General features: G+C 35.6%; 1 protein-coding gene across 8 annotated transcripts in view; it reads left to right on the top strand.

Annotated features, from left to right (window-relative positions):
* Window positions 1-20,906, top strand: part of LRP1B (LDL receptor related protein 1B) — a 675,294-nt gene that overhangs the window by 444,284 nt on the left and 210,104 nt on the right. For all 8 annotated transcript variants that reach the window (XR_010432039.1, XM_064661626.1, XM_064661625.1 and 5 more), the window contains 7 exons: window positions 1,058-1,180; window positions 2,741-2,881; window positions 6,122-6,247; window positions 8,135-8,251; window positions 11,448-11,528; window positions 12,798-12,965; window positions 14,653-14,835. Coding sequence is in view for 7 of the 8 variants with exons in the window: in XM_064661626.1 (XP_064517696.1) it covers window positions 1,058-1,180; window positions 2,741-2,881; window positions 6,122-6,247; window positions 8,135-8,251; window positions 11,448-11,528; window positions 12,798-12,965; window positions 14,653-14,835 (939 nt within the window). In the remaining variant the exon portion in view is untranslated. The remainder of the gene's footprint in view (window positions 1-1,057; window positions 1,181-2,740; window positions 2,882-6,121; window positions 6,248-8,134; window positions 8,252-11,447; window positions 11,529-12,797; window positions 12,966-14,652; window positions 14,836-20,906) is intronic.

Here is a 20,906-nt window from a genome sequence, read left to right as displayed (position 1 = left end):
TCACAGCTACATCTATGTGAACGTAATATTATATTTTCCATGAAAAGTGAAGTGATGGCACTCTGAGGAGAGGGAGTTGTGTGGAGTCTGTTTTAGCTCAGGAAGCTGATGAGTGTTTTGTGCACCATAAGAGGAGGAGTAGGGAGAGGAGCACCTGCTTTTTACCAGAACAGGAAGATGAAAAAAAAGTTGTTTTAATTTAAAGGTTCAGCAGACATGAAATTTTATAACTTGCTTGATCACAGTCACTTATAACCAACAGAGCTTTGATCGTGACAAGTTGGATGTCCTCAGCAGTGCATATCTCTAAGCAATTAGGTCATGACCAAAGTGACACAAACAGAAATTGTAACATTTGCTTCAGTGGGCTTTCAGTGGTTTCGAGTCTGCTTGCCTAAGGAGTGAGGTGGTGGGAATGCAGCAGCCCCTGGTAGATGATTAAAACACCTGACAGCTGTCAGCATCTTCGTGTGAACAGTGCACAGCTCTTGGGAAGAAACATTAACAGGGAAAAAGAAAGCAAAGAAATAGCAGGTGTGCTCAGAAAAGAGTAGTGGCTTTTTTGCCTGTGTTCTATCTGCTCTAGATCTCATTTTAAGCTTTTAATTTGCTTCCTTTCTTTTTTCCATTTTTCACTTAGTCTGTTTTTGCAGTCACATTGTTTTAACATGTGCACATGCCAGTTAACTTCAGAAAATTTCTTTATATGCTCTTTGATTTCTTGAAAGCACTATGTGCATGTAGCTGTATCAAATATTTTGCAGTATTTTTTCTCCTCCTAAAAAACGGTGATAGAATGTTATGGGCTGATGGTACAGGGCTTTTTTTATGTGGTTTTTATTATTACGGAGTATTACAACCTGTAACAAAATATTGTTTAAGTATTATAACCTGCAGTAACCAAACTATGAGAATAATATGTCCTGAAAATGAGAGGAAAATAATTGTAAAAAATTCTTCCTGTGCTTTTGTTCTTAAAAAAAAAATAAATAAAAAATCATCTAGTTCTAGCATGGCTGTTGGTTTTAAAGTTGCCTTTTTTTTTTTCTTCTCCCAGGTGACAATGCATGTCGTGTTAATAATGGAGGCTGCAGCACTCTGTGTTTGGCCATTCCTGGAGGCAGAGTTTGTGCCTGTGCTGATAATCAGCTTTTGGAGGAAAACAGAACAACCTGCATGAGTAAGATTCCTAAAGAACATCTGAGTTGATGCTGATGTCAAGGGATCAAGTCAGACCTAAAAAACAAAACTAGGGAGTGTGACCTCCTAGAGGTTCTATAAGATAAAGAAATATTCCTTGGATAAAGATTCTAGTTGAAGACAGTTTATTAAATATAAGAAAGATTTTTCAAAGAAGACAGAATATTAAGTACACAATATGTGAGGATAAAATACACTGGAAAATATTTCAGAATGTCTAATATGATAAGGCACTTAAATATTTAACTGAACTGGTTTTAAAAATTTCCAAAATTAATCCATATAATTATTATATTAAATCTATATAAAGTTTTCAGATTATTCTATGAACTAAGTTTCTTAAACAGAAGTCCGGCATTACAATGTTCATGCTGAAACTGTTCATAAAACATGTAAAGCAGATGTATTTATGTATAATAGATTCTGACACAGAGTGTGCAAATATTGGTGTCTTTTTTAATCTCTTCCTTGGATATATTCATTGAAACAAACATAAAAAAGTGTTATAATAAAAGGTTGGATTTTTTAAGTAAAAAAAATAACTTGTCAGGTACTACAGGTGGTTTTTCTTAATGTTTAGTCCTGATACTCTCTTTTTTTTTCCCTAAATCTCATTGATCTATTTCTTGAAGTGTAGTGTATAAAGTCTTACATAAGTCTCCAGCAAGAAGCCCAGTAGAGATGAATAAAGCATAAGGATTATTTCATACCATGATGAGCATTATTGAGCTGGCAGTGACCTTGAATTTGACCCAAATTCATGGCTGGCAGAGCCATCACTGTTGCTAAAGAAAACTACTTTTCTTTTTAACAGAAAATACTGGAAGTTGGACTTCTCACTGGTAAGATGGAATGTAAACATTAGGAGGAGAAACTTTGAGATGAGAATGAGTCAGATTTCCTGTTTTTTCCCCAATACACTTCACTGCCTGGTTCTTTCCAAGGACTTTGGTCTTTCTCACAGGGTCATAGACTGATGTGTGGTATTTACACATTAAGCATTCTGAACCTGATGTTGAGAAATATAACTGCCTGGATTTATCAATAAGCCTGTAGCTTGCTACTTAATTCTACCCCAGCAGAATTTTATCCTTTTTTCTTTTCTGAGCCTGTACCAGTGCATAATGCAGGTGTTTGAGTTGTTGCTTGGATACAAGATTCAGCTTTTCAGTAATCATTTTCTAGCCCCAAATATGCACTGGAATTTGGTCAATGTCTGTAAGAATATATTCTTTCTGCTGTTGATGAGGTATTGTAATATTTTAAACTGGTATTTTTACACTATCTTCTAAGCACCAATTTAAAAAACAGTTTGAGTGCCATTCTATTCAGAGTTCTTTCCATTTATTAAAAATATATTACTTCAACCATGCACTCAGATATGTGAGCTGCTACAAACTTCAGGTGGAATTACCTCAAATATGCCAAATTTACTTAGAAATGTTCTGAAGACCAAGAACAAGAATTATATAGAGGTAGTATTGCACTGTGTATGTATCAAGCAGATAAAGTAGATGTCCTTCTTTGATATTTTTCCTAGTTAAAGATGAAGAAGTGCCACCCCAGTTGTGCAAAGCTGAGCAGTTCCAGTGCAGCAATAAACGGTGTATCCAGGATCGCTGGCGCTGTGACGGGGACGATGACTGCCTGGATGGCAGTGATGAACACTCTGAAATCTGCTGTATGTATGCATTTACATTTTAACCCACAATCCATAGTTTCTTTTAAAAATTGTACACAAAATAGTGTAAGTCTGAAGGGAATCAAAAGAGCTAATCCTTAAGCCACTCATGTAAATCTTTCATATTCTTCTTTTCATGCATAGCGGTCCTTTCAAATGACACTCATGTACTCATTTCATAGTACAGAAGACCAATCATCTTTTGGTTTCGACATCATCATATCTGATTTTTTAAATGTTGGTATTTTTTGCTTTGTTTCCCACTGTTGCCCTTTTTTTATATGAGTCACAATATAATACCCAATGGCAGGGACACAGGAGGCCAGGCTTTTCTCATTAGTGCCCACTAGCAGGACAAGAGGTAATGGACACAAACTGAAAAGCATGAATTTTATCTGAGCACAGATCTGAACATCTGAAAGAAAACACTTCTGTGAGTGTAGTCAAACACTGGAAAAGATTGTCTGGAAAGGTTGTGGAGTTTCTGTCTGTGGAGATACTCAACATTTATATGCACGTGGTCCTGGGAAACCTGCTCTACTTGGCTCTGCTTGAGCAGGAGATTAGATTAAGTGATCTCAGCAGTTCCCTTTCAAGCATGAACGTTTCTGTGATAATGTAATGCATTTCTTAACAAAACAAAACAAACAAAAAAAAACCAACAAAAACAGCAAAACAAAACCAAAACAAAACCAAACAAACAAAGAAAAACAAACAAAAAGACCCCAAAAGAATACCCAAACCAACCACCAAAAAAAACCCCCACAGAAACCCCACCAAGAAAAAACAATAACAAAACCAAAACCCAACTCCCTACACCACTTCCAGTTTTAAATTAGATGTAGTTTGTCTTTAAAATTAGTTTTACTGGAGCTGTATTTTTTTGCAGTAGTAGAGTTCCACTGTTGAAAAGCAAAGTAATAGAGAACATATCAATTATGTATTTCTGTCATTCCTGGAAGGTACTTAGGTAGCCTGCTATAAAATTAGTGTTGCAGCAATGACAAGTCTTTCCCTTACTCAGTTTGTTGCAATGCTTTCTTTTTCTGTCATTAGATCATTTCTCTAAACCAAGTCTCCTTTACTGAAATGAAAATATGTTGTTTTTTTCCCAGTCAGCTGTAGACATGAACACTCTTCTGCTGTGCAGCATTGTTCTATGTGTCTGAAAACTCTTATCATAGTCTCTCATTCTTATCTCTTTGAGACCAAACAATCTGGTAGTTTGTTTCTGTTTTTTCTTTTTCCAGTAGATGATGAGTTTTTTGTCAAGTTTCATTGATTTTTCTGACTCGATTCTAAGGGTTGAATGTCCAAAAATGGATGTATGTTCTTCTGCTGAGGCTTCTGTGAAGCCGATTAGGCTGAGAGAATGTGTTGTGTGAGTTTGCTCAAACATCCTTGGGTAAATCTTGCCTGCTTCACACTGGCCTGATGTTACTGATACATACTGAGCTGTAATGCCTAGATCTTTTTATATATGTCTGTTAAATAGCCAGTTTTGGGGTTTTCTCAAAGCACTTATGTATTTTGATAGTTCTGCCTAGAAGTCATTACTGATTCCATCGTAGTTATTTTCAAAATATTTTTCGGGTTTTGAATTGTAGTGCTTGCTAGCATTTTTAATACTGGGTTTCTTGCACTTAAATTAGGGAGCTCAACTAATAAAGACAGAGAGAAGGAAAATCTTTTGGTAGATTGGACTTGATTCTGTATTAAATCAGTCTAATGAGACCAATTCATTGATCAAAGCTTGTAATTCTCTGAGGATTTATGCAGATACAAATGAAATCATAATATGATCTTAAATCCATACATGATCTATAGCTCATGTGGCCAGTATGATAACATTGATCTCTCTTCAGCAGTTGCTATAGTAACTTTAATAGTTCTTTATGAGTTAGAAATATTTACAATTATGAATAGAATACACACATATATTACTAAATATCTGTGTGCAAAAGCTTAACTGCCACTTAGAACAGTATCTGTGTCTAGTAATAAAGTCAAATTAAAAAAAAAAAAGTCTTCAATTTGTAATTTTATTACGTGGATGCTAAGAGTTTTGTTCTCCAGTCACATTGCAAACTAGATTTCTTCAGGAGTATTAGATTTGGAACACCTTTCTGCTCGTGTTATTAATTATTCTCTACTTGCAGTGTTTCTGTACCCTGCACCCAAAACACTCATGAAGGGTCATGTGCTTTTGATATCACCCTCGCTCTGTGTCATCTTCAATAGGAAGAACAGGTAGAAAGGTCAAAGATAAAAGCTACTGAAATGTCAAGGATAAGCCTGCAAGACATCCTTTCATTTTAAATACCGTTTGTTTCCAGATGTATGTTAAACTTTAGAAAAGACTGTGGTTGGCTGAGTAGGTGAAAAATAGCTCGAGATTATTTTTAACCCAGCATTTGAAACTGTGTGTAGTTTACTGCTCTTGTCTAGATGAAGATTAACAAGATGTGGTAATAACAGATGTTATTAGCATAAAAGAAACACAAGGTATACACTTGCTACAGGTGCAACAGCAGGCCAATAGTTTTGACATAATTTCTGTGTGTTCAGTCTTCATCCTTACCATGATACTTGGTAGAGCCAGCAAAATAATGTTTGAGAGATACCTTGTTCAATCTTGAATACCAAGGGGTTTTTTGTTAGTTTTACACTGTGTTGCATATTTCACTTTTTGACACCTACAATTTCATGGTAAGTAAACAGCAGATCTATATGTGGCCATTGACAGTAATGTGCATCATTTTAGAAGCATTTTATGGCCTGCCCAAATCCCTCCTCACTGTGGTATAGTATTTTGGATATGCACTTAGCAGTTTGCATCTGTTCCCTTTGGTGTTTTCCTTTGTTTATATGCACTTCAGTTAGCAAACCTCATCACGCTGCTAAAATGTGACCAAGGACATGTTTCTTTAAGGAGAGAGCAACAGTATAAAATGCTGCTACCTTTTATCACTTAATAGAAGAGGATCTCCATATTGACAGTAGTATGACAGAAGAATCTTTACTATGTATTGCTTAATTTATGATTGGAGCACTGCAATATTTTTTTAATTGACTGGTTTGTCAAACAATTTTTATGTTATGGTGGTTATATATACAGGATAACTCCACTAACTGAATTACCAGGAAATACCACTTAATGTGCTCTTTTCAGCTGCTTTTTTCAGATTATTTTCTTAGGAAAAACCTCTCTTTTTTTTTTTTTTTTTTTTTCCTCCACAGTCAATCATAGTTGTCCTGATGATCAGTTTAAGTGCCAAAATAATCGCTGCATTCCCAAGAGGTGGCTTTGTGATGGAGCCAATGATTGTGGTAATAATGAAGATGAATCAAATAAAACTTGTGCAGGTAAAAATTACACTTGATTATGCATACAAGTTGTCTAACATCAGTTCCATCAATAGTTCAGGACTAATATGAGCTGAACTGAACCAGTCTGCTACTAGTATAATCTGATTATTGACATTTAAAATTAATTCAGATTTTGATGCCATTAAGGGTGGAATAAAAATTATCTTTTACTTAATCCATATGCTCAGCTGTGCTTTCCAAAGTACTTCAGCACTTAATCTGTCCATGTGGGTTGACTGTCAATGCAATGCTTAGGTACAAACTTCAGGTACAAATTCTTTTTGGCAGTTAGAATTTTGTTTGTCAACATACCATGATAAGAGCCATGTCACTAGTAAATTTTATGTTGATTTACTTTATGCATAATTAGTTATTCAGTTTCCACTCAGTGCCTTTAAATTGTTTTCATTTGTAAGTTATTAACTCTACAGTGAATTTTTAAAGGAAATACCCAGATGAAGATTGTTTACTGATTCCACTGCAGTAAATCATGGAGTTCCCAATCTGCCTTTTGCTTTTGTGGAAATGATGTTTAGTGCTTGTTTTCAGAGTACAGTAAACAAGCATTAAATATCAGAATACAAAATATCAGGCATCAATAAGCTGATGATTATTTTAAGCTGAAATGCAGTGAAAGACAGCACACACTGTGTGTTAAAATATTCCCTGAACTCATTTTACTTGATCTAAATTTTCTTATGTATAATAACCAGTTTTGATTGTTACTTTTGTGGTTTGGCTAAAAGCACTGTAGCACAAATGCAAACCTACAGTGTCCATATCACCTCTACTGCGTTATTGTGGATTGTAATACATCTTGATATCCTTTGATATTCAGCTGTTTGCTTGTAGGATGAGAGTCTTATTTGAAGACCATGTTTTTTATGCCTGTGTCAGTTGGATATGGATTGAATTTTCTATTCTTGTTTTTCCATTTATTCCTGCAGTGACAAACACTATTAATGTTTAAAAAATTACTTCTTTGAAATACTTTAAACTTATATTCTTCTCTTGTATTTTGGGCTATTTCTATGAAGAAAAAGGAAAATAGTAGTTGAGAATACCAAATGAAGAAATATTATTTTGATTATTGAGGGGTTTGAAATATCAGCCATTTTTTTAAAGTGTAGAACGACATACACAACTCTATTAAAAAAAACCCTTAAATTTGGAATCAAAATCTGTGTCACTATCACTGGCATTGTTATAGGTTCACATTTGAATAAACAAAATTCTAAGTAATGACAGGTTTACATGTTAGATTTTCTTAGTGATGTCTTACTATTCATCAGCTTTTGAAGTAATTTATGTAGTTACATAGCGTGGTTTCTTTTAGTGATCTTTATTTCTTCAGGAAGAAGACATGCATTGATTCCTTTAATGGATGATTACAATTATGTATTTGCAAAGGCTATGATTCTAAGAACAGTGAGGCCAGGCACAATGCACACATGCTGTGCATTTTTCTCTGTAAATATGAATTTCACAAGATCATTATTTATGTTATGGAGTGCAATTTGTTAATATTCTGATCAGTAGACATTTTCATGCCCTGATTTTTGCTTGCTTCACCTCTGGCATTAGCTTTATTTCATCTGACACTAATGCTCTTCTACCACCTAGTTTGTATCATTACATATAAAACCTCATGGTCTTATATGGTGAAGAAACCACTAAGAATTCCACATAACAGAGGTAGAACAGGTGGCCTCAGTTTTCTCTGACGCCAGAGGAGGTGAATGATGTTTAGTTGGATCAGGTGAAATGTTCAGCAGGCCAAGGAGGTGCCCTCCAGACTTGCCACTTCTACACACAGACATGCACCGGGAGACCTGATGGATTTAGTCCATTTCCTCGCATTTTTGGAGTGTTTTGTCTTGACAGCAAGAACGTGTCAGGTTGACCAATTTTCCTGTGGGAATGGACGCTGCATTCCGACATCGTGGCTGTGTGACAGGGAGGATGACTGTGGGGATGGGACAGATGAAATGACATCCTGTGGTAAGTAAATTCTCTTTTAGGGTAAAAAAAAAAAAAAAGTGAAATTATTCTGTAAAAAAGTAAAACTTATAGGGATTTCTGTTCATGTGAACCTGATGGGTATGAGGGACCATCTTGTTTTTATATGAACTGACGATGGTATTTCTGAAATGGCAGATAGAATTTGATTAATAAATAAACGCAAAACAGAGGCAGAATTTTCTATTAAGGAGCTCCTAACTACAATACCAAATATGCAGATCAATCAACTTAACACTTTTTCTAATTTACAGCCCATTATCAAATACTCTCACCCTCAAAAATTATTCTTTATCTCTGCCACATACCTCTTCAGATGGGCTCCCTCAGCATATTATAGATGTCAATATAATCAGCCTGTTTTAAGTCTGAACAGAAGGATACTTTGATGTTGTATTTTGCAGAAAAAAAATAGCATTTCTTGATTATATTATGAGAATTTCAGCAGCTGTGCTGATTGCTGCTTTGCAGAGATATTGCAGGGAGGTGTGCTCTCTCTAATCAGCTGCTCCCAAACAATTAAGGTTTTTAATAGTCATCTGTTTGGCAGGGCACAGGTGACTGCTGTGAGTCTGAGAGCACAAGGGTCAATGAGCTGTCTGCAAATATAGAATCATGGAATGGTTTGAGTTGGAAAGGACCTTAAAGACCATTTTGTTCCAACTTCCCTGCCATGGGCAGGGACACCTTCTGGTAGATCAGGTTGCTCAGAGCCCCATCTAGCCTGGCCTTGAACACTTTCAGGATGGGGCATAAAATAAAGTCATTATATGAGTAAAAACTATATTATTAAGGTAGACTTCTAATGCCGTGCTTCAAATTAAATAAATTCGGTTGTGTACAGAGGTAGAATAAGTCATCCCGTTGCATTTTGCAATCTCTAAAATTATAACACTCTGGGTAATGGTAAAGCATTGGCACTCACTGCTAGAACAGTTTATCTGACTGGCTGTGCCTTGTTCTCAGACACATTAGGAACACGCAGAGTTTAATGGCATCTTTGTAATTCCTTCCCATAGATTTTGTTTAGTGTCCTCTCAGCTGATCTGGAATATTTCTTCAGATCATTTAATCAGGATTTATTTTACCAGCTGTTTCTCTCTTTAGCCAAACTTTACATATGTTTCATGGTTTAGAATCTTGTTTCTTTATCCTCGAGCACTGTGGTTGTGCAAATATGTCAAATATTTTTCGTTCTGCCTTATATTTTGATCACTAATAGCATTTATTTAGCTATTCTGTTTAGTGCCATATCTTTTCTTCTTTGAAACATTTTAAAATTCTTGCATGCACAAGGATAGCAGAGAGAAATGAGATCTGTGTCTCCACTGTGGAGAGACTTCACTGTGAGCTCAAGAAGCACCATTCTTGCTTTCTCTCTCTTCAGGACAGCCAGGACAGGGCTGGATATGAATCAGCTACAGGATGTGCATCTCTGCTGGGAAATAGGAAAGAAAGATGGTAGAGAGACCATAGGGACAATGAGGGGAAGTGTTGTGTCCTCCAGGATGTGAGGAGGAGCTGTGGATGATGGTGGAGGCTGGGTCCATGAGAAGCAAACACTGGAAGGGCTGTAAAACATCCTTGGAAAGGCTGTGGGGGGCTGGAAATCATGAGAGGGATGATGGTGTTGGTGAGGATAAGCATAATTTTAGTTAGCTTCTGTCCCTTTTTACAGGTCTTGGGTAGACAGATGAACGTGCAAATGAAGTCATGGAGGCATTAATGTGTGGGAAAGGGAAAAAATACATTTAAAATATTAGTTAAACTTCTGGAAAAATTATTGAACAGCTAAAAATCAAAATTAAAAATTGCTTTCAGCTTTGCTTGAAGCACATAAGGCATGTATTGTAGCTAAGTACTATTGCAGTTGAACACTTCCATAATTTCCATTATTTGTCTCAGAGGAGATTTTTGTTGTCACTGTAATGTGTTCCCCAAGAAAAAAGGTGGGGTTTTTTTACATAACAAAAAACCAAACAACCCCCAAACAAAACAACCAATGAAGCAAAACAAAACGAACAAAAATCACAAAAAACCCCAAGGCAAACTCCAAAACTTCCTAGTTTTCTAGGAGTGTTGTCATCAATATTAGCTTTTTTCCCACCCTTTTCTGTTTTGAAGCAGGGTAATCACGTCCAGTGAAGTTCTTGGGGATCTCTAAATTTGCTGTTTGATGCATCTGCTTTGGCTTAGTGCTCTCTTGTGTGACTCTTTTTAAGCCAAGTCTTTTTAAGACAAGCAATTTCATTTCTTGTCCTCAGGAACTTTTACATTTAATGACATTTTTTAAAGATTTAGAAAATCTCATCAGTACTTTGGGGTTTTTTTGAGAATGAGGCCACATAAGTAGCCGTGAGGACTCAACTGAGACTTTCAGATTGTTTTCTTTGAATTGCCAGGTTTTGTAAACTAGGTCTTGTATTTTCCAAACTGTTGAACAGGTTGATGGTATGAATGCACATATCTGGCTATGTCATGGGTTTTAGAAGAAAAAGAACTCTGGAAAAAATTCAGACTATATTTGAGTAATTCTATGCAGAGGCATATTAGACAATTATAAAAACAAATATATGTGTAATATAGATTATTCTTTATTAATTACATTGTTTCAGATTTCTGCTATTTTACTGGAATGATTGGAGGAACTGCTTGTAAATAATGATGCTTTAATTTTGGATTTTATTATGCCAATGTAGGGTAACTTTATTTCTTTTCTTTTGCTTAACCTTCTCATTTTAGTCTTCCATTTCCTGTCTTTTACTGGCAGTGCTATTGCAATTGGAGAACTCTTTTATATAAATAAACACATAGAATGTGGTTCATATCAATTGTTCATATCAACCTATAATCATTCATAAATAATAGCATGCTTAATGCAAAAACCAGCCCTGGTCTGATGGGTATGTAGGACCATGTTATATGGCACAAAAAAATGCATTTTAGTGGCCTATGTGGAGGAAGGATGGGGTTTGGACTAGTATTTACAGTTTTAAAGCTTTTTTTACCCTCCCTTTTTGGTGTCTCACCTTTTTTTCTTCTCCAGATTAAGTAGCTGGCAGGTGCAGGTGTTTGATACAGCACACTTTTGTGACTTATGCGCATAGGAGGGTGGAAGAACATTACTGAAGAGGATATACATTAAATAGTTTTTATTTCTTTTTGAACACTTTCACAGAATTCCCAACATGTGAGCCACTAACTCAGTTTATATGCAGAAATGGAAGATGCATTAGCAGCAAATGGCTCTGTGATTCAGGCAAGTATCAAGTGCTCCATATGTGAAATGAATATGATGGATATTACATAAATATTGCTTTGATGCACACGCTTCTTTTCTGAGTCTGATATTGCCAGTTTGACTTGTAAGTGGTCAGAGAATAAATAAACCATTTTTAAATTACTGACCTGACCTAGAAAGCAGCAGTATTGAAGCTTCATGTAAGGAATGAGGCATTGGATGTGGTAATAGTTGCAAACAGTATATTATGTAGAATCAAGTATGTTACTTCATTATTAAAAAAAAACATTTCAAGCTATTGCTTATGAAAGTATCCTCTGCTTTTAGAAAACAAAATAGTTCCAGTGACCAATATATCTGGGTTTTTTTATTGTTTGTGGACAAGTTCAATTAAAGAAATAGCATCTCACGAGAATGAAGGACAGGAAGACTTTACAATGTATTTGGATTTTTTTGTCTAAAAGAAATACATATTTGAATGGCAGCTGTTCAAATGAATCTTAGAACTGTTGGTGTGGCAGTGATGTCATGCCAGTCCTAATAACATTGGGTTGGTTCTTCATCCATCAAAGCATTTAATGTTACTTTAATTTTATGAGTCCAGCAGGAATTCATAGCTGTAAATGGACAAATTCCCCAAATTATCACTCTGTGCTGACTGAAATTCTGTACAAGGAGACCCTTTAGAGTTTATCTAACACATTTATCTTTTTGCTCCCTTCATGACCACAATCAAATTACAGAAATTGCCTTTAGGTTGTTGTAATGACTACAACATTAGAGTAAAAAGAAACTTCATTCCACGCTTGTTATTATTTCATGCAACCTTGCACTGTTGCAAATACATGGAAACAACAGGTTTAATACTATTAAAAAGAAATTCTGCCATCAGGGTTTCATTTTGGTTTATATAAAGCTCTTTTTGTCTGTGATTAACTGTCTTAAGAGAGTAGAGTAAACCCAGTGTGTCTGCAAGTCTGTGTAGTTATACACAACTAAAGAACTTAAGAAAAACTACAGCCTTCTTATGCTTGCTGGTGCCTGTGACTGAACAGCTGTAAAGGGTTAGATGATCCAAAGTGACAGAGTTGAGTGCTGTTGGTAAATAAGATTTAAGGTGTTATTTGTATTAGAAATAATTTCACCATGTGCCTATGGGCAGTAAGCATATTACTGTATTTACTGTGTTTATACTACACTTTTTTCTTCCTCCTTTTTGGAAATATTTTTCCCTCCTCACATCTTTTATTTAGATTTTCTTGTATTTTAAAATATTAATATTTGCAGATGATGACTGTGGTGATGGGAGTGATGAGCTGGGCTGCATTCACTCCTGTTCTGCTGACCAGTTCAGGTGTCATAATGGTCGATGTATCCCGAGTCACTGGGCTTGTGATGGTGACAATGACTGTGGAGATTTCAGTGATGAAACCAAAACAAACTGCAGCAAGGAAGGTCAGATTTATTTTTTTTTTTCTTCCCGCATTTTAATACTTATAAACACAGAGAATACTTTGTTAGAAATACCGAAGACATGTCTTCAGTCAATGGAAAAAGAGATGGTGCTTTTAACCTCAGTAGAGGTTGGGATGGGAAACATGTCAAGTGCAATATGATAACACAGAAGTGTATCATAGAAGAAGAATGCATTTGAAAGCAAAATGGATATTACACTGAGATAAATTTACTGAATTATGCTATTTGTGAGGTTTGTCTTATTACAGAGATGCATGCTGTCTAGGTGAAGAGACAGTAAGAAGCATTCCTTAAGTAGTTATTGATATTTTCTGTGTATTTTTTCATGCAGTGGAACAGTAGTGCTCTCATTTTTGTGTGATCCAAGTTTTTGAGTTTGTAAGGATTTTTTTTTTTTTAATCAAAGCATTTTAACAAACTACAGCCTATTTAAATGCTATAAATTGTATTTATTTGGGTGGGCAGAGAAGGGAAGGACATTTGTAACAAAGAATAAATAATAATCAGACCAGAAAGAAAGAATATCTTTCATATATTTTTCATAATGATTTTTCTACAACAAAGTAATTGTATACAGTGTTATTGGTCCCTTTTTATGAGTTTATATTCTAAATCTAGTTGCAAACCTCATACAAATAGATGAATTAGCAGAATGCATCATGACTGAGGTCCTTAATTTTTATACACTTACAAAAATTATTTTTATTTTAATTAATCTGGAACTGAGCAACCCACTTATACCCTTGTTCATGTCCATCTTGAAGCTTAAAGCTTTTACAATAGAATGCAAGAATGTAAATGAGTTAAAAAAAAATCCAAGGCAACCTTAAATACTATAAAATGTATATTTGCAAACAGTGCTGCAAGAATTTATTCAAATAGTGCTTATTGGTACAAACAGGAATGTATAAGTATGTCATTACTGAAAAGTGCATGTTATTGTTAGTATGTTATTTAATAATAGAAATACAGTGGTAATAGTTTGGGGAAAAGGAAAGCAAGGATAAGATTGAAAAAGGCCATAATCTAGAAAATACTTAAAGAATTATGTATGTGGTGAATAATTAAACTCACATGGTAATTATGCTTTGAAGCAACAAACAGTGATTCCATAGCTGTGTTGAACTCAAGTTCCTTGCTGTGGAATTTGGAGTGGCTGCAGCTGTTTTGCCAGTGCTGTAATAACACAAACCAGGCAGGTGTTGGGGCCTTGTTAGAGCACAGGTGTGACCTTTCATGTTTTGTGAACTAGGATTTGGGCTTTGTTGGATAAAAGAGACTGAGGGAGGAGGAGGGAATGTAGCTTGAGAATGAAAGGCAGAGCGTGTGAAGCACCAGGAAAGCTCACTTGGCCTTGGTCATCTTTGCATCTCCAAACTCATTCCTGTCTGACCTCTGTGAAAAAAAGAACTAAAAATTGGTATTTTCCTTAAGCCTATAGTAGAGGAGAGGAGTGAAGGGCGTGAGCGGGATAAGAAAGAGCTTTTCTGAAGCTTGTGTTGGAGTGATGAGTTAGGATGGAATAGTGAGTTTTGAGTGTTATACCTGGGGACTGTGATTTTGGCTTTCGTTAGGAAGCTGGATTCTAAGTCAATGTAGACTTGGAATGGAAAAAAATAAAAATCACGTGAGCAAAGTTCTTCAATGTAATTCTTATTTTTCTAAGAAACTCCCTCTCCTGGAAGGTGCAATGGGAGGGAATTTCAGTGCAGTCCTGATGGGAACTGTGTCCCTGAGTTGTGGCGCTGTGATGGAGAAAAGGACTGTGAAGATGGGAGTGATGAAAAGGGCTGTAATGGAACTATCCGACTGTGTGATGAAAAAACAAAGTTCTCCTGCCAGAGTACAGGTATGTGCTTGCAGATATGTTTTGCTCTCATTTGCTCAGTGTGTGTATGTGTGTGTGTTGTTTGATCACATACCTACTGTTTGACTAGTGCTTTTAATGATTAATACTCCTGAGGTGAGGTTGCTTATTGTGCTCATACCAGGAAAATACATCCCCCTAACCTGTTTTCTGATTTACAATGCGAAATGGATGAGTTCTGAGCTTACTTAAAGCTGAAATTATTCTTTATGATAGTACATCAAACCAAATATTTAAATGTAGCATTTAATAGTACTCCAAAGTCCAGGTATTTTCTTCTATTTTCTGTCTTTGGCCTTAGAAGTAAGTTGAATAAAGTGGTATAAAGTAATTAGCTAGAAGACTTCAAAGAATTAGAACTGCAGCACTGGAAGAAAAATATATTCTTTGAGAACATTTAAAATAATTTTTCCCTAAGTATACTTCATTAAAAGATGTGAAAAGAGCGTGACAATCATTACGTGAGGCTATTTGGCCAAAAAATGTTTAGATGGAATTTTTTTTTTAAGGAAAAGTCCATTTAAAGAAGAAATTAATATACGTCAATGTTGTATTAATGTTTTTGTCATTTCTTTCAAAGCTTAATGGGATATTAAGGCTAATATAACTTTCAAAACCAAATTTAATTCATATTATAATAAGTACTAATATTATTTTTATTAGGCAACTGTAATTATTACAGGAAAGGAGAACCCATTCTAATGCTAAGCATGATAAAAGTGGCAGACTAGTTAAGTGAGCTGTGTAAAAGCAGTTTGCTACTGTTTGAATTTTAAGGTTATAGAAGTCATAATGTCCTGATAAAAAAACATGGAATACTGAATTTTGTCTAAATAAAACATTTCCTTTTCTGTTCTTACCAGTTCCATGAAGATCTGTAGATTAAGCAGTTGTTAAATTAAATAGTTTCCATAAGTAAAAATGGATTATTGCCTTCTAATAGAATGGCCTGTTTCCTGAAATAGACTGATGGAAACCCTGACCCAGGAAATCCACTTCTTGCTGATGCTTTTTCCTAGTGCTTAGATGGGGAAAAGGTAATACCAACCCAAGTGACTAAAGCTGAATTATGAGAGAGAAGAAAGATGAAATCTCAATACATGAGGCTTATTTTCAGCAGTTGCATTTGGAAAACTAATGAGATGTTACTACTTTAGTTAATAGAAAGCAAAGAAGAAGGTTAGAGGCAGGGTGGAATACGAGATGAAGTGTAGATTTTAGTTATTAGTCTTGACTTGGAAAAACTTACTTCCTAGGCTGAACTTTGGTTTCTTGCTTAACCTGAATGATTTTAGATACAGAGAGTGAAAAACCCATTCTGGTGGTAAGCTGAAATTTTCCCAAGTACAGCTACAGTAATAAAAGGAAATAACAAATATTTAATTTCAGCATAACCCTTTGAATGAGTTATCTTTGCAGCAAAGAACTAGAACAACTTTTTAAAGTCCACAGTTTCACTTCCAAACTACATTACCTCATTATACACTCCTCTAAGTTTGCAGTCATGTGTAAGGAGAGCAATGTGTTTTTTCACAGGATGAAGGATGACATCTCTGGCTGCCACATAGAAATACAGCAAAAAAAAAAAAAATATTTTCATCAAACATTTGGGTTAAATTCAAGGGTTTATGGCTTTGATTTAGAAGAAAATGGAGTTATGCTTGTTAGTTTTGTGGAAATACACCACTTTAGGTATCAGCTGTGACAGTTTCATCCATAATTTTTTTCTTTCACAATTTTCCTTCCATCAGTCCTGGAAGGAGCAAAACTGCTGCTCTGGAGGAGGCTTGTTGGCAGTGCACTGTAAAGGAAAACAGCAAAGGCAGTTTTTTGTTTAGCTACTTTTCAGTTTAATTCCTTGTGGTAGGACAAAGGAGCAATAATGGGTTTATGAGAAATAGTCACGTTTCAGGAGAAATGCAATTTTCTCTGTGGGTTCTTCTAAAGAAATAATGCTGCCTGGCTTCCACATTTATGAGAATTGTACAGATGAGGTGGTATTGGCTAATTTTCCCCTTACAGATTGCTAGGTGGTGGCAATCAGGATTCCTAACACAGCACGTGATGGGTCTGGGTAGGAACGTGTGTGTGTGCATGTGGAGCTGAAACACCCAGTACTTCTGAAGAGAAATGACAGTTGGTGAGAGCAATAACAGTGAGATGTTACTGCCCACTTTTGGTTATTTCTTTTTCATTTTATTCTTTTCCATACCTGGAGGCGCAGGGTCTTTCCTTACTGTAGTTTTTGTTGGCTCTGTCACAGTGCCACAGGTGTGAGTGCCATGTTACAAATACAGCATTTGTCAGCACTGAGCAAAAAATGTGCTTTTTCTGCTTAGAGTGGTGGTGGTCTCAACTTTTTTTCCTAATAAATTATCTGACTGTTTGAATATCAAAAGACCTCTGTTGTATTTCTCTTTAACCACATTATTTGCTGAATAAACAGACACTTTTCTCTTTCCCCTTACCTGTCATCTATTTTTGTTTTATATTTTTAAACCTTTGGTATTTTTGTTAGTCCTGCTGGAACTTTCAACCTGGACAGTTCTTGAGCTGTGGTATCCAAAGTCAGCCAAAATTGCTTCAGGGTACTTGAGTTTCCAGATTTCAGAATTGATTTGCTTTTCTAATTTTTTCAAGAGCATCACATGGTTGTTTGTGGTGATGTGTGATGAAAACTATACTAGAGGTTGTGTAGCAGTAGGATATGAAATGCAATAACTACCTGATTAGGATTGACTACTGTTGGGCTGCTTCTAGCCACATTATTTTCTGGTTTTAAATTAGATTAGACTTCTTTTAAATTAGACCAGATTAATTTAAATTAGAATAAGACTCAACTTTCTATTTTAAATTCTAGTTCTGAAAATTATTGCAGGCATGTACTTCAACTGAGTTTTATGTACTACATAAATCTGTCCTTTTTATTCCATCTTCCTACTTTTCAGTTAGTAGTACTGGAGCAAGAGCTGAATCTCTGCAATCTTACTTAAAAAGTCATCTAATTACTCTGATGATCATAATAAAGTACTTCTTTGAAGGCAAATGCAAAAGAGTCGTGAATACTTCAGTTTAGTAAGCAGTAGATCTGAGCTTTAGTGTATATTTGTCATACAGTTCTTTACAATTTTTCAAGCAGCAGTTAATTTTGTACCTTACCATTTTAATGCTATTATTTTATACTTTTTTTCCTCACATTTTAATAATATATCAGAGGGTGAAATAAAGATGAGGGAAGAAGTAGGATTCCTTTGGAATGGAAATTAAGGAATGTGCATAGAGGAAATAAAGTCAATAGGTGACCATCATGGGGATACTGGAAGAAGAGAGCACTGGTACCCTCTGGATGGGGCAGTGTGAGAATCCAGGTGTGGGTATGTGACAAGTAGAGGAGAGTGGAGAGAAGCTGGTACTGAGGAAGGCTGGGAAGGAAAGGTGGTCCAGAAATATGATGAAGAAATTGGTAGGGCTGCCCTACAGATTCTGTGAGGGTTTATGAGGAGGAAAGAGCTACTGTGGAGTTACAGAATGGGAGGAATTTTGAAAGAGGTGAAGATTTAATAAGAATGTAACAATGGGCCACATGGAGGAACTCAAAGGGTGGGTGGAAAAGGTATCAGTCATAAGGTGGGTTTGCCAGTGTTCCTTCCAATTGTTTCCTACCTTCCCTGTCTCCTCTCATACTTTCAGATCTTTAGAGCTTTGCCTCTTGTACAACTACTTTGATAACCTTTTTGATATAATGATCTTTCAGAATGATGAAACTTCTGACTGAAGGGGTGGATTCAGTTGACATTATAAATGTGAATAAAAAGAAACAACTACAGCAAGTAAACTAGGAAATTATGTATGTTGTTCCAATCCTGTATTTTTATCCCCAGTTCATTGTTTTCTGTGGTAACAAATATCTTCTTTAGGTCCTTTTTTTTTTTTTGTTCTGTCTCGTACAGGAGGCATTTGTAAAGATCTAATTTCTACTAAAAGCTTTAAACACAAGAAATGTCCATGTTCTTGAAATAATGTGGTTCAGTCTAAGTCTCAGAGATGTTCTATGAGCAAGGTCTTTGACCATCACAACATTTTATTTAATATGTCACATTGGAACATTCTTTCATTTTGATGGGAACAAGATTGAGTCCATTCTACAGGTTAGAAAGGCATCACAACTTTAGGCAGCAAGAATTACCTATAAGAGGAAACTGAATGCAATTAATGCTCCATCAAAGTAGTTTTCCTAAGGTTGAAAATGTAATCAATCCAAAAACCTCATGGGCTCGGTATCCCAACAAACACTGGTATAAAAACAGTCAATTCTGTTGTATTTGCTAATATTTGTAGGAAATAAAAAAAGTTGGAGAAGCATTTGGATCAGGCTTTCCCACATACTTGTTGCTTCAGGCCTTCTGTTTCACTGTGTTACACGTATTTCTTCAGTGTTACAGAAAAGAGCAATGGAAAAAAACAGATATGTCCATTGAGGCAATTAATTTATGATGGAATTTAACTAAAAAGGTTCCTGGAAACCAGAAATATGAGTTTCCCTAAGGGGCAATAAAGCAAAAATACTTCAGTGAATTTTAAGTAATGATTTCAAGACAGTCATAATATTTCATTAAGTCCATCTCTTTAGGATTTTAGCAAAGATTAATTCTTTGAAAGTATATTCTACTTAAGAACCTGTCATATATATCATGATGAAAGATGAATCTTTCATTATAAAACATATCTTCACTAAGGTATGAGAGAGGCAGGAAAACTGTTTTGCCCTGTAAACATTTGAATGTATAAAAGATTAAAATAACAGATTAGGAGCTCTACTGGAAGCAACTTTGATTTATTTTGGGTTCTGGTTAGTTTAGTTGATGTTGGTATTTTCCATTAGCTTTCATTCTACTGCTATTTTTTATAATATTATATAAAAATCAATGATCATTCAAGATAAAAAATAGGGATAATTTTTTGAAACATTTGTGATTGCAGGTAATGATAAACTGCATACATAACATGCATGCAATTTTGATTCCTTGTGTTTGTGCAATTCTGTCTGTTCAGTATAGTATATTTGGGACTTTGGCCACTATAGAAATAATGGAAGCTTTTCATTCTAATTGACACCCCTCCCTGTTTACATTTTACAGGTGATTTTGCACTGGTAAAACAACGTTCTGTTGTTTGAAATTACACTGTGTAGTATGGTCCTGAAGTTTTTCTTGCTTTTCTTCACCAAAAGTGCAAAGAATCTCACATTTGCCTTCTGAGTGCTGCAGAAACTTATTTTTTCATTCTTCTTTCCCTGTCTTTTATCCCATTGACGTTGTGAGAACATCAGCACCCTACACAATCAAGGGAAAAGCATTGCACTAATCTTAAGCAAATGTTTCCTTCCAAAGAAATTGAAATCTGATTCTGTATCCCAGTAGACAGTGGAGCTGGGGACAGTTGCTACATTGTGTGGAGAGAGCACAAAATCTCTTTTGAGGTGGTTTGGTATTGAACTGTCACAGTAGTTACAGTGCAAAAGACAGCCCATAGCAGATTTATCACTGAGGTGTATTAAAGGAGCAACCATGTTAGTTTTACCCTAGCTGATTATTTTACACTCTCACTCACTTGCTTCCCCCCTCCAAGTCATAATCAGTCTCAGTTTCCTACTGGGAAGAATGCTGCTGAACTGGGAAGGCTGGGCAGAAAGTCATGTGGGTTCACGCTGTGCAGGTTTGAAGTTATCAGTCTCAGGCATTGCCAGTGAGCCCCTGGGCATCCACCAGCATTGCTCTCAGTGGATCCAAACATTTCTAGGACCTTCTTTCCTGTTACAACTTGAGTTTGTCTAAGTGAATAGCTTATAGGCCAAAAAAAAAAAAATTTAAAAAATTGATTCAAGATCAGTTTCATAACTGATGATTCTATCTGTTCTCTCTTTATTAAGGGGAAAATAAAGTATGTGACACTTTTGTTCAGTGTAGGTGTAATCAAAATTTACAATTAGTCCCTCCTGGTTGTATTTAGCAAGTAGCAAGTTTATGCCTCAGAGCTGAAAAACAGCTTGGGAC

Source organism: Pseudopipra pipra, chromosome 7 (genome assembly GCF_036250125.1).
Source record: "Pseudopipra pipra isolate bDixPip1 chromosome 7, bDixPip1.hap1, whole genome shotgun sequence".
Taxonomy (NCBI): domain Eukaryota; kingdom Metazoa; phylum Chordata; class Aves; order Passeriformes; family Pipridae; genus Pseudopipra; species Pseudopipra pipra.
Note: the sequence above shows the minus strand (reverse complement) of the source record. Positions and strands in the feature narration are given on the sequence as shown.